Below are 9,678 nucleotides of genomic sequence, written 5' to 3' on the forward strand. Positions count from 1 at the left end.
TCTTCGGGAAGCGATCGCATAAGAACGCGATGAAGGATGACCGCGTATTCTGACGCTGGAACGCCGAGGCTGTCGAGGCAGCTTGTACGAAAGTGCACCTCTTCGTAGAGTTCCCGCAGCTGCGATACTTGAGAAGAGCGATCAATGGGCGCAATGGCAAGTAAACAGTCGATGTGGTCGTCAACGAGGGCGGTATGACGGCCGAACCTCTCTTGGAGCAATTTCACTGCTACAGCGTAGTTCGCTTCCGCCAGACGCACACCTTCGATTGCACGCTTCGCTGTTCCGGTTAAGTATGATCTTAAGTACGAAAATTTCTCGATGTCGGACAGCTCGCGGTTGTTATGGATCGTGGCCTCGAAATGTTCCCAGAAGCCCTGCCACTCGCGAAGTTCACCGGAGAAAACGGGTACCTGTAGTTTCGGTAGGGCAACTCGGTGTAACGGTGCTCGGGAACTTGCTTGAGTGGAGACGCCTTGGGTGGCGGTGTCGCTCAGAACGCTCTGTGTGGCGCTGTCTCCGGCTCTTGCAGCAGAATTCAGAATGAAGCGGACCCGGCTCATGGTGTTGCGGATCTTGTCGTGGTACTCCAGAGCGACGGTGGCTTCCGCCTCATACTCGTCACCATCGTCCATGAGGTCGGCAATCATCTCGTTGAGCGCTGCTAGTGCCGAGTCCTTGTCCTGCAGGTCATCCAGAATAACTTGCAGGTCGGATGGCGAAGGATGCTCGGCTTGTAGCGCTTCGGTAGCGGACGAGATGAGCCTTGTAGCAGCGGCTCGAAGTACGCCTCTGCTGCGTCGCAGTCGATCCATCGTCGGTGCAGGACGCCAGTCGTCTCCCGGGTTTCACGGCACCATAAATGTAAGGAACGAAGCGACTGCGCGTCCGCCGGTAGCGGTTTATTGAACCGACTGCTCAAAGATGGCGCTAGCGCGAGCCTTTTTTTTCACGCGTTCTCTCCTCTTCGTCGTCTTCAGTTTTCATCACGTCATCGAACCCCAGGTGGTCAAAATTAATCGGGAGTCCTCCACTACGGCGTGCCTCATAATCAGATCTGGTTTTGGCACGTAAAACCCCAGAAAGAAGACATCGATAATATTTCCAACTTTAGGGGCAACAAATGTTGTTCGTAATAGCTGTGATGTTGGTTAATTGGTTTCTTTAAAGAAAAAAGTACCAGAAAGATAATACCCAATGACAATTTATCACTTCACTCAAGCACTTCCGGCACACAGCAAGTGTCGTCTGCTCGTGTTACAACGTTCTCCGTGTTGACGCGAGCTGCGCGGTCAGTGTTGGTCTCGAGCTCTCTTTTCACGAGAACCGTGGATCACCCTTGTTACATTGTGGGCTGCAACTCTAGCGATAGGCGACATGTCAAGCTGCGACATCGCGTCCCTCCGCAAGGCAACATGTGAGCGGCGTGGTTGCAGCGCATCGGGCTGTCGGTATCCGATCGGCGCCAGCATCTACGCGTTTGCGGCCCTCATTTCACGCCGGAGAATTACTACCACAATAGAGAGCTTTAGCGTATCCGGTATTCAGGTAAACGCAAGCGCAAGCACACTGGGCGTTTTACCGGATGAGCGGAGGCGCAAACGTGAATGGACTGCACGGTGCAGCCACTTTTTAAACAAGGGGCTCCTATTCAAGTACTTTTCCACCTCGGCTCAACGGAGCATCCATTCTATGCATAAGCGACCAGGTCATTTATAAAAAGATTCACGTACACCTGACGTCGACTTAACATCACCTTCGGGGAGGCGCGTGGCAGCGCAACGCTTTTCGCGTGGTTAGCTGGCTTTCGGCCAGCGCTTCGGCGTATGGTGTGTCGCGTAGTTGTCTGTGTTTCTTTCTTTTTTTTCTATTTTGCTCGAGACGTCTTTCCTCGCGCGAGTGGAGAGGCGAGTTCGGGGAATCTGGGCGGGAGTGGGCGCACCCGCATCAAACGGTTGCGCCGTTCACCCGACTGCCGTCTCATGTTTTCCCCAAACCGTTGGGCGAATGCTTCACGGCTGCCTCGTGAACCTCTAATGTATGTTTGCTTTCTTGGTAGTTTTGAGTTGGTTCTGGTCAAGCAGGATTGTGATTGGTCGCCATGGTTGCCTTCTAACGAGACATAAGGGCCCTTCCCGGTGCTCCCCGAGGGAGTTCGCGTCTGACGCACTAAGAGACCAGGTCGCGGGAAATGTTGCTCTTAAATTAGTAATTCAGTAATGTGCAAGCAATTATTCATGCAACTAAACAACAAATAAAGCAAATCACGAAAATGCCTACAGAAATTTTGCGCGCTCGCATCATCCCTACTGGGCGGAAAAAGTAGCCACTACATCTATGCTACTGGTGCGCCCGGTACTCATGAATCATACCACTGAAGGACTTAATCAGCCACAGGTTCAATCCTGCCAGGAAACTGACTGTGAAACAAAACAGCAACACTGTTTAGAAAATGTAAATTATCAGAAATATTCAAAACCTCAAAATGCCTCTTTCGGTAAACTACACAACGATAACATTCTACAAGGTGATAGAAGGAGGACGGGAAGTGGTCAGGATTTGTTGTTATGGCGAAAGATTGGTTTTTCCCAGATACATGCCTGAGCAACGCGATTCAGCCTTTCTGCGATTGAAAGCCAGCCCGTTCTAAATTGTATGACGTAGAGCTCAAGGAACTTGAACAGTAATAAACAGAGCGAGTGCACGAGAGCAGAGCGCGGATCATAAACATTCCGCTAGAACTGCTTATTGTCACATGACATCGAGGCTGACGAAGCAATGGCAGAGAGGAAACAAGAAAAGAACGGGTGTCGCGCATCGTATGCCCCTTACCCGGCATCTTAACGCAAACCCTTCTCACGGCCGTAACAACATTTAGGCTGACTGTAAAAAGGTTGAAGCAAAAAAAAAAATATTGATCTTCAGTCAAATCGGGGCAGACTGACAGCGGCATAACAGGAAAATAAATTGGCTCGTCCGGGATGTGAACCCGGTACCTCTCGCACCCGAAGCAAGAGTCATACCTTAGACCCAGGAGCCGATGGCCTTAAGATACCAGCAGCACGTTTCATGCTCTAGTCTGCCTCCCACAAGCACGGCGGATGCTCTGCACCAAGGCCGTCTGTGGTTGGAGAAGGGGCAAACAGAGATCATGCCTGCAATATCTATAGGGCCCCCTTTAGAGGTGCGAACCACCACAAGTAGCCGAGCACCAGGCCGGCCGGGGGACATCTCTACTCATTAGAAAAACCGGTGAGTTTCCGGTGGCACTGGGACTCGAAACCAACACCTCCCGCATACGAGGTGGATGCTCTAGCTACCACCGTTGGCCACCGCTGTGGTCAAAAGGATGATTGCCGTTCCCATGCAGAAAATTTCCCGACACGTGGGTGATTTCCAGGTGTTCAGGTCTCCGTGAAATGGAGCGCGCTTGTGTCTATTTTACCGGTGCCGCAGAACGTCTCCTACGCCCACCGCAGATGCTCATCCCATGGCAGTAAGAGGGCGGATCTGAGGAACCCAGAGCATCTGTACTCCAAGCACTGTGTTCATCCAGAGACAGAACCGGTATAGGCCGAATTTTCAGGCGCCCACTGCCGTTTTCCCCCCATTTTTTTAAAGCCAAACACCAGGCGGAAGGACATCGGTACACATCATCTCCTCCTCTCCCTATCAGTGTTGCAAATTTAGCGGTTTCTTGAGCTACCGAGCGGGAAAGTTTGTCCTCCCGCGGGTGGTGGGTCATTTAGCGGTTTTTATGTGATGTTGGATTATTTTTTGGCGGCACAAAAGCGTAAATGATTTTGACAATAATTCATGCTTCACGTGTCACAGGTGTGCAGCTTATTCATGCCTCTTTGGAACTTTGAGGGAATTATCGTCTTCATCCACAAAAATTGCGCTTCGCATTTCTTTCTCCCTGTTTTCATGCCTCCTCTGAACGATAGCTCTCGTGGTTTCGACTGTTCTTAGCAGTTTCCCTCTTCGACATTATCGCAGGCACGCTTTAAGAGGACTTTGCCTCCTGAAATATCTCCGTTGAAATGCATCCCAAAATTCAGGAAGGAATGGTTACAGGAGCCAGCTCTTGTAAACAGGGTGATGAAATTTCCAGGTGACAGTAGGTGAGCCAAGTGCCGCTATTGCAAAAGCAGGACTTTGTGCAAAGCACAGGAATGAAGTCACGCACGCTGCTACGAAGAAATATATTTTGGCTGCTGAAACATTTTCCTCTGGTAGGCAAGCAACGCCACCAGTACAGTAAAATAGCTCTCAGAAGGCATGCGCTGCATGAAGGATGCCTCGCCATGTTTGTGTGCCCGACTTCGGACCACCTGAGTGCTCAACGATAAATGCTGCTTCAATTACACGCTGCCCGAGCACGTTATTCACAAGATGGGCATTATGGAGGTCTACGGGGTCAGTGATGGCAACGACCATAGACCTAGATGTGCCAGCGAACCAATACACACAGAGGAAGCGCGACAATAACAAGATGAAACAGGTGATATTTGTCTGCATTTTTATTCACTACCCGGTAGTTCAACCGGTTTTCTGGCCAGTGATTGTAACCATTCTTTTTCTCTTGTCTCTTTTTTTTTTAGTTTTGTTTGGCAAGACGTTTCCGCATTTCACAGCAACGCAGGAAATGCACTAAATAATATTGATAACATACCTTTTATTAACTTATGGACGAAAAGAAACTTACTTTTCTGCCCAGCGTAATTTATTTTCAACTGTGTTTTACATAGACGTAATAAACATGTTGAACGTGATTATGATAGCTGCCTGCAATCAGCGGGTCTTTAGTGGCTTGTGGGAGCTCGTGTCATGGTTCTTAGAGTTCTTTAGGGCCTAGAATTGCGGTTGTTCTTTATTTATAGTTGGCTTTATCGCTGCTCCGTGACACTTTCTTAATACTTAATGGACAGTTTTCGTGTGGGTTCTTTGCTATGAGCCATCATTATATGTTGTTATAAATGTACTTAAATACCATATCCGCCCATCTCTCTTCATTTAAAGTTTTACGTCGTTCTTCCAAACAGATTTTGCTGTGATCCACCCGTACATCGAAGAACACTAGCCCATCTATCCCTGTACAGTTATTGGGACCATAGCGGTTAGGGGACGCGGACACGGAATAACGACAAGGACAGCCATTGTTCTTCCTTGTCCGTGTCACCTAAGTGACATTGTCCCAATAACTGAATCAAGCCAACTAGCCCAAGAGTCTATACTCCTATCCTTGAATAGCGCGTTGTACGCTGAGCGCTGCATCATGCTGCTGCCGTCGGCGCAACTTTAATGAAGCTTTTTTAAAGTGGGCAAATGAAACAGAACTCACTCAGACTCACTCACAACACATATTGTTTGCTTTTGGCTCACTCGGACTTAGGGCCCATTCACACTTGCGACTAGGCGAGGTCGCGCGACCAATTGCGACTGGCGACCAGAAAACTACTCAAGACGAACGATGTTCACACTTACAAATGCGACCGACGAGTCGCTAAACCGAAATGTATCACGATATGCCGTTCTCGTCTGCTTGAAATGTCATCGCCGCGTAAAATAAGCGTCAGCGTATACGGACGTCCTGTTCCTTCGCATCTGATTGGTTTAGCTGTTCTGCGACTGCGGTCGCGCGACTGAAAAATCGAGCAGTGAGCGACTCGCCCGAAATGGTCGCATTTCGAGAAAAGCGACCATTTGCGACTACTTGCGACTGGTCGCTTTGCGACCAACTTGGTCGCGCGACCTCGCCTAGTCGCAAGTGTGAATGGGCCCTTAGCCTCACGAAAAATTATACTCAGCCAGGCTCACGCGGACTCAGCCTTACCAAATTTCTACTCAGTCAGGCTCACTTGGACGCAGACTCACCAAAATTTCGAGTGAGTGAATATTCATTATGAGTGAACATCTACGTGAGTGAACATTCATCTGCGAGTGCACGCACACGATGACTCTTCTACTTCTCTCCTTCTGTCCTTATCTTTCTGTCCCCTTCCCCACGTGTAGGGTAGCCAACCGGGCGCAGCATTTGATAACCTCCCTGCCGCTCCTTCTTGACTCTCTCTCTCTCATCTTCGCAATGATGCTTGACACGCATGTGGTATCCCTTGTGGCCCTTTCAGAAATTTAGCAACAATTTTTCTGTTTGTCTGTCAATGTGTGACTTACAATTTTTCCATTTAGGTTCCATTTCCAAAAATCGCTGTGTTGTGGGAGATCTGGGAGAAAAGGGGGGGGGGGAGGGGGGGAGGATAATATAACGATTCTATTCCGATGCTATTCCTTTTCGTGCTTCATCAGCAGTACGCGCTCCACCCGCAGTATCACCGGGATCGGCCAAGGGTGGTCAAAAACATAAAATAAACTAGCGCTATATGAATCCTTACCTAGTACCAGCCCTGGTGACACTTATTACTGTTCGAATTCAGATCTTCTGATATGATCCTTACAGCTATGTGGTGATTTTCATGCGCTTACTGCCTCATACTTTTCGTATTTGCAGCGCTATGTGATGTTGACGCGCGGTCGACTCTGGGATCGTCTTGCAGCGATTCCCTACTTCCCCCCACTCCTCCTCCTACCCATTCCCTTTAAAAGCTTTCACATCATTAAAAAAACACGGAGAAACCGTGTTTCGATCGTCATCATATATACTTCACGTATTATGTTACATATGTCTCACTAGAAGTTTTCCCTAGCCTAATGCCTAGTAGGCTTACATGGAAACTCATCCAATGTCATGTATACTCTGAGAACATACAAAGTGACTCAATAACAGCCCTTGCTTCAACTTAAATGTCATATAAAAAATCAGACCTGGTACTTTTCTGAGACAGGGTATATGTACTACGTGCCCGAGCACTCGCGCATGCTCGATGGCGTAATGGGACAGCAGTTTGGGCATCGCTACAAAGCGAATCTTGAAACTGGGGCCGAACTTCCAATGCCTTGTGTGAAGAACTGTTGGTTATTGACCGGCCATTCCTGCTAATATTTTCTTTGCCGTCACTAATGGCTGGCACCTCTTCTTGTAAACCACGCTAGCGTATGAACTGCTACGTGAACACGTGCACTGCTCCTGTTGCACTGCTGCGCTGTCACAAAGAGTTCATGCCGCCATGCAGGGTACTTGGCCTATACATACTCAAAGTAATAGTTTAAAAACTTGCTATATAACCGCAGCCATCGCTGCTAAAGTTAACGCTGCGATGTGCGGGGGTCGGACAGCAGTAGTGTGACAATCGAAGATAACCCCTAAACAACAAAATAAAGAATTAAAAGCGCCTATACATGATCAAACGGCGGTGTGTATAACGGGGCCTTCTGGAGTCACCCAGTGATAGAGAGAGAGAGATGGTAGGAAGAAAGCAATAGGAGAAAATACACAGATTGAACTCTTTTGCACGAGAAAGTCACCGCCACTCAAGCTGCGTTGAAAAGCTGAAAATTTTTTTCAAATTATTTTTACTAATAATAACATCAGCAGCCTTACTGCAGTGCCAGCGCTCAGGAAATGATAAGGCAGTACGAATGATGCACAAATAACTGCATGTGCATTACGCAATGTTCGTGCGAATAATGATAAAGATATAAAGGCGTGCAGACCGAAAACACAACCTCACCGAGGACCGGTTCTTGAGACAGTTCGCCGTCCGATAGAGGACAAAAAAATTCTATCGAGCCGATGGCACCTCTGCATAAGGCTTTGTCTCATCGCCACCGTGTCTCATTCCGTAATCAGGAAAATGGCTCAGCACCTTCCTCTTGGTTTAAGCCGACGGCAGTGTAGCCGATACCGGCTGTTCCTTTCGTTTCTTTATGTTTCACTTTCCCGTCCCAGTGGAGCAGGGGGATTCCTTCCGACGGCGACGAATGATTTTTGGTGCTGCCTGCTCCGGCCTGTTCCTTTCTTCAGCAAACCGCCGCCATTATGGCCGTCGCGTACCCCGCTCTGCTTTTCTTGCTACTTGTGGTCCCCGCAGTGAGTTCCCAAATTGCACCGGTATCACTAACAGGCGCCGGTAGCAAGAACTTGATGGACGACGTGGAGCGGCTGTTGAACTCGCTGGTGCGAAGCGCGATGCCGTCGATCTCCGATCTCATGGGAAATAGCAACGTGAGCACCGCCTGCACCGCGAGCATCTTCAAAGGATTCCTGGCACTTAGGAACCATGAGCCCTGGGTCCTCAGAAGTGAGTGGTGCACGCCGGGAGACGCTGCAGCGGGCAAAGGCGAGGTGTAGTAGGACTTCCACTAGGCCAACACTAACGCCTCTAAAGAACCCGAACATTTCATTTATTTTACTGTCGCTTTAGCGCTAAATGAAAGCAACGAGAGATGTGTTTTTTTTTTTTACATGTGATGTAATTTCACCTTTAGTGTCAGGATGTTGCTTACTACTACAGTGCGTCGAAGTCGACATCCTTGTCACGAAACGCAGTCAAGGTCACGTATCTGCAGAGCGATATCTTGACCATTGGTGTAATTTGCTGCCATCAAATTGAAATTCTTTTAGTCACAAGCAGAACTTCTCGTTCAGGCGTTCATTAGTGCTAGTACTGTAGTAGTAGCTGCTATGAGAAGTGGCTCCCCTGTGCACTCGAACAGTGTTATCTCCAAAATGAATTCCAGTATGTCGAGGTTATATCCTGGGGAAGCATTTTCTTTCTATAAATTATCACCCCTTTGAATGCCTTGATTGATAGCTAGCAAAATCGATTAAAGAGTAAGTGTATTGTTTATTGTACAAGTGGCAGACTCATCGTATAAATTTTTTTTCCAGCTCCGTCCAGTCACATCGTCCGAACGAGGTTATTTGGAGCTCGCGGGCTTCCCTGCAACTTCGCACCCCACCACTTTTCCGCTATAAAAAATGAGAAAGAAAAAAGCAAAACATATATATATATATATATATATATATATATATATATATATATATATATATATATATATATATATATATTTCCGCGAAAATTGACTAATATTAGCAGTAGACCGTTCTCCAATTTGATTCTTGATAAACCGTGTTAACTGAACAGGGACAAGGACTGCTTTGTTTTTGGCAGCAGACCAAACAATGTAAAGGGTGCGCGGGTGCCTATAGCTCTTTTATTTGCTTTTGGAACCTTAGTGTGTTTTGCTCTTTTATTTAGTAACAACAAAACGAAGAAACCAACAATGAAGCCAGGTAAATTGCATAAGAGAAGTTACTTGTTATGCTTAATTTATATGTAGAAATAACTAGATAAAGGGAAATGAAAGTGGAAGAAAAGAGAGCTTGCCTCCGGCGGGCGCCGAATCCAACTCTTCCGCATTACGCGTTGAGGGCTTTACCAAATTAAGCTGCCGCGGCTGCCATCCTCCCGTCCTGCCAGAGCCACTCATGGCCAAGGCATCCGTTGCCTTGGCCTGAGCGGCACAGGCTTACGCTTCCAGGGCACACACAAATACCCCCCCCCCCCCCCCCTTTTTTTTTTTTTGTAACACGCGTAATGCGGACAATCTAGGTTCGGCTCCCACCTATACGGCCCTTTCGTGCAGTCTCATTTCCGTTTACCTTATGATTTCCATATTTAAATTAAACGTAACAATAAACTTCAATATGCTTTCTCTGTCGTCAATTCTATGTTCTTTGGGTTTCCCTTACCCCGTTACTCGCGGCATATAACG

The 9,678-nt window shown here is 47.8% G+C and overlaps 1 protein-coding gene across 1 annotated transcript in view; it reads right to left on the bottom strand.

Annotated features, from left to right (window-relative positions):
• Positions 1-7,920: 7,920 nt before the first annotated feature.
• LOC125942080 (uncharacterized) overlaps positions 7,921-9,678 on the bottom strand; it is a 5,029-nt gene continuing 3,271 nt past the window's right edge. Inside the window, exons 2-3 of the mRNA XM_049660006.1 lie at positions 9,291-9,376; positions 7,921-8,225 (exon numbers count right to left, since the gene is read on the bottom strand). Coding sequence (XP_049515963.1) covers positions 7,921-8,225; positions 9,291-9,376 — 391 coding nt within the window. The remainder of the gene's footprint in view (positions 8,226-9,290; positions 9,377-9,678) is intronic.

This window comes from Dermacentor silvarum, chromosome 1 (assembly GCF_013339745.2).
Source record: "Dermacentor silvarum isolate Dsil-2018 chromosome 1, BIME_Dsil_1.4, whole genome shotgun sequence".
Taxonomy (NCBI): domain Eukaryota; kingdom Metazoa; phylum Arthropoda; class Arachnida; order Ixodida; family Ixodidae; genus Dermacentor; species Dermacentor silvarum.